Below are 4,493 nucleotides of genomic sequence, written 5' to 3' on the forward strand. Positions count from 1 at the left end.
ATACCAGAAAGATGTTTACTTGTGTTTTGTTGACTATGCAAAAACATTTGATTGTGTGGATCATAACAAATTATGGATAACATTGAGAAGAATGGGAATTCCAGAACACTTAATTGTGGTCATGAGGAACTTGTACATAGACCAGGAGGCTGTCATTTGAACAGAACAAGGAGACACTGCATGATTTAAAATTAGGAAGGGAGTGCATCAGGGTTGTATCCTTTCACCATACTTACTCAATCCGTATGCTGAACAAATAATCCAAGAAGATGGACTATATGAAGAAGAATGTGTCATCAGGATTGGAGGAAGACTCATTAACAACTTATGTTATGCAGACAACACAACTTTGCTTGCTGAAAGTGAGGATGACTTGAAACACTTACTGATGAAGATTAAGGACTATAGTATACAATATGGATTACACCTCAGTATAAAGCAAACAAAAATCCTCACAATAGGATCAATAAGCTGCATCATGATAAATGGAGAAAAGATTGAAGTTGTCAAAAGACTTCATATTACTTGCTTCTACAATCAACACCAATGGAAACATCAGTCAAGATATCAGACATCATATAGCACTGGGCAAATCTGCTGCAAAGGACCTCTTTCACATGCTGAAGAGCAAAGATGTTTCCTTGAAGACTAAGGTGCGCTTGACACAAGCCATGGTATTTTCCATTGCCTCATATGCATGTGAGAGCTGGACAATAAGAAAGGAAGACTGAAGAAGAGCTGATGCTTTTGAATTGTGGTGTTGGCAAAGAACGTTGCAAGTACCATGAACTGCTAAAAGAACTAACAAATCTGTCCTGGAAGAAGTGCAGCTGGAATGCTCCTTAGAATCAAAAATCGCCAGACTCTGTCTCATCTGCTTTGGTCATGTTGTAAGCAGGGACCATTCCCTGGAGAAGGATGTCATGCTTGGTAAAGTGGAGGGACAATGTGAAAGGGGTAGGCTCTCAATGACATGGATTGACACAGTGGCTGCAATTATGGGCTCAGGTGTAGCAAGGATTGTGGGGCTGGCACAGGACTGGGTGGTGTTTCATTCTGCTGTCCATGAGGTCACTATGAGTCGGAGACGACTCAACGACACCTAACAAAATATTCTCGTGAGGGCCCCTAAGTATGAGGAAAAGGCTAAATGATATATCCACTTTAAAGAAGTGAGAAAGTTTTCAGTCTCTTTTTGAAAGATTGACATTTAAATGGTCAAATTAAAGTTTGACCATTTAAATGAGTAAGCCTAAGTTAAGGAATTACAAATTTGTAAATTTGTTGAGGTAAAGAATCTTATTTATCATTGAATGTATACTTACACACCCAGAACAAACTATTCAGTAAATGTTCATCAACTAAATTAATGTTGAATAGTGAGGATTACTCTGTAGAATTTGAGCAATGAAAAATTTATTTATGACAAAAAAATTTTGGAATGTTCTTTTCTATAGCCAGATCATTTTTTCACCAGTAGATTGGAATCTTTTTTTTTCCATAAAAATTTTGAAATATTAATAATACCAGGCAGGAAAAGTTACATTTCTACTTTGTTTTTCTTTGCTAACAAATATTTAGTACGTAGTCTGGAGGAAAACTTTTACAAAATTAACCAAAACATAAACTCATAAATTCATAAACTATAGTGTGAACATCATCTGCATCTTATATTTTGTATCCTGCTAGGAGCTCTGGTGGTATAGGGCCTAAGGCATTTGACTGCTAACCAGAAGGGTGGCGGATCAAACCCATCAGCCACTTCTTGGAAGGAAGCCTGGGCAACTTATTTCCATAGAGATACTGCCCGGAAACCCAAGGTAGGGTCACTATGAGTCAGAACTGACTTGACCACAGTGAATTTGGTTGTTTCTATTTTTTTTGGAAATACATTCCACAACCCATTGAGGATATCCTTCCATATCAGTAAATATAGAACCAATTAGAAAGCAAAAGTTACCTGAAAGTCTACCATCTAGTGTCAGAGTTGTATTAAAGGGTGAGACCAGCCAGCTAATTAAAGTTCACAACTAAAATTCTAAACCTTAAAAGTTTACTCTTCAGATGCTGTATCTCCAGTTTATGATAAAGTATTCTAGGAATTCACATGATAAGATTATAAAAGATTTGGTGTGAATGGATTTAGGTGGCAGAGAAAAAAGAGCCAGTGTTTAGCAAAATAAGCGACAGTTCAAGAGTGGCAGCTATCACATGTGAGTGTTTTTTCAGCGGAGAATCTGTGACAAGAGATTTTTCACCTGGGGTAAGATCAAACACAGTTCACATGGCTTACTCTGGGACTTGCTCTTAAACCACCAAGAGAATGATTTCAACCAGCCTTGATTGAAAAAGAGTATAAGGTTCATTTGAACCATGAAAACTGTGGCCTAAAGCAAAGTTTGCCGGCAGGGTTTTGGGCAGCATGCCTACACAGGGCCTCACCGTAGGCACAGTTCCTCCCTTCATAGCCATAGGAGCAGTTGCAGGTGTAACTGCGGATGTTGTCATGGCACGTTGCATTGTTCAGGCAGGGCTGGGAGATGCACTGGGTGCCACCTATCAGAAAAGCAACATGTGGGAGATGAAAACCTTATGGCGGATGATGAGGCAGGCAGTCTGCTTCTGTAAAGATATACGGTCTTTAAGCCTCTCAATAATAATTTTTACCACTGCCAATAAATAGACCCCTAATTCATCCCCTGATCCAGCAGACCATGCACCCGTGGTTGCAGGGCTCCAGGTGACTGAAGTGTCTAGCCCACATGAAGCTGGGGGCATAGTTCATGGTTCAGGAGGTGCTCTCCTGGTCTGGCTGGATGATATTTTCTGAGTGTCTGGGAGCATGAACCCTCAGTGTCCTTCATTAGCAGATGTTGCTCCCCACAAAGCCTCTTTCTTAACCTTTTCTTTCCTTCTTCAATTTTACTTTCTTCTTCACTAAAGTAACACTGTTTAATAATTACTTAAACTATTGTGTTACTAATTTCAAGGCAGAGATTTGCTTTGGTCCACTTCCACCTCATGCACCTCTGTGTATTCTCCGCTCTTTGTCACTGCACTCTTGTTAGTTTTCTGTCCAATTAATTCTGGCTCCTGACGACCCATGGGTACAGAGTAGAACTGCTCCATAGGGTTTTCAAGGCTGTGACCTTTCAGAAACGTATTGCCAGGCCTGTCTCCTGAGAAGTCTCTGTGTAGGTTTGAACCATGAACCTTTCGTATAGTAGTCAAGGGCTTAACCATTTATGTTAGCCAGGACTCCTCACCATACTCTACCATTCACCAAAAGTTCTTACTGTAGAAATGTTCAAGCATTCCTCAAGCCAAAGTAATCTAGAGTAGGGCCATTGCTTTTCAAAAGTTTAAAGAAATTTCTGAACTCTTTCTTCAAATTAAATCTTACCAGAAAATCCAAGAGGCAATGCAGATAAAAGGAATTGCTTTGGGTGAAGTGAGGAGGACCTTTATTACTCCTCTCCTAAAGCAGTCCCAAGGGCTCAATGGAGCTTATAAGATTTGATGAGCATATTTTGAAAATCATTGTCTTAAATGACTTGTAAGTATATACTTGAGGACCCTTTAAAAAAGTGGGATCTTTCTGATTCATGTACTCAGGAAGAACTAATTTCAGTGTCTTTGAGGTTATGTCTGTAGTTCCAATAGCCATCAAGGTTTGAAAAGTTTTAAATGCACTTAAGAGTTTGTAAGCTGACTCCCTTACCTCATCTCAAGGAAAAAGAATCAGAAATAATACTTAAAAAAGAAATGAAAGAAAATCACTTACCCATATACCATTTCCAAAATTTATTCTGTAAAATTAAAACAAAAATGTTATAAATACATTTGTTTTTCTATATTTTCCCCTTGAGATGGACTTCAAAATAAGAAAATATTGATCTTATCCACCTAATAGAAAAATACTGGTCTAACCAAAGAATGAAAAAAATATGCATACATTTAATACATATTTTATGTAATTCATTTAAAAAAGAAGGAGCTCTAGTTGCATAGTGGCTAAAGCATTTGACTGCTAACCAAAAGTTAGTTGCTCCACTGGAGAAAAATGTGGCAGTTTGCTTCCATAAAGATTCACGGCCTTGGAAACCTTGTGGGGCAGTTCTACTCTGTCCTAACATGTTGCTATGAGTCAAAATCGACTTATGGCAGTGAGTTTGGTTTTGGCATATTTAAAGAAGAAAAAACACTCTGTGACAGTGGACACAAACACCATTACCAAACAAACCAAACCCACTGTCACTGAGTTGATTCTGACTCATAGCAACATGTCAGGACAGAGTTGCCCCACAAGGTTTCCAAGGTTACCAATTTTTTTTAAATTAATTAATTAATTAATTTTTATTTGGGTGAAGATTTACAGAGCAAATTCACTTTCCATACAGCAGTTCACGTATACTTTGTCTCATGTCATTGACCACAGTTTACCACAATGCAACAGCTCCCCTCCCACTTCCTCCCCATAGTTACCTCTTCCC

The 4,493-nt window shown here is 38.5% G+C and overlaps 1 protein-coding gene across 1 annotated transcript in view; it reads right to left on the minus strand.

Moving 5' to 3' along the window:
- Nucleotides 1–4,493, minus strand: part of PROZ (protein Z, vitamin K dependent plasma glycoprotein) — a 54,458-nt gene that overhangs the window by 15,640 nt on the left and 34,325 nt on the right. The window contains exons 3-4 of the mRNA XM_007942409.1: nt 3,785–3,809; nt 2,438–2,556 (exon numbers count right to left, since the gene is read on the minus strand). Of these exons, the coding sequence (XP_007940600.1) occupies nt 2,438–2,556; nt 3,785–3,809 (144 nt within the window). The remainder of the gene's footprint in view (nt 1–2,437; nt 2,557–3,784; nt 3,810–4,493) is intronic.

Source organism: Orycteropus afer, unplaced genomic scaffold (assembly GCF_000298275.1).
Source record: "Orycteropus afer afer isolate SDZICR_OR568_19922 unplaced genomic scaffold, OryAfe1.0 scaffold00089, whole genome shotgun sequence".
Taxonomy (NCBI): Eukaryota; Metazoa; Chordata; class Mammalia; order Tubulidentata; family Orycteropodidae; genus Orycteropus; species Orycteropus afer.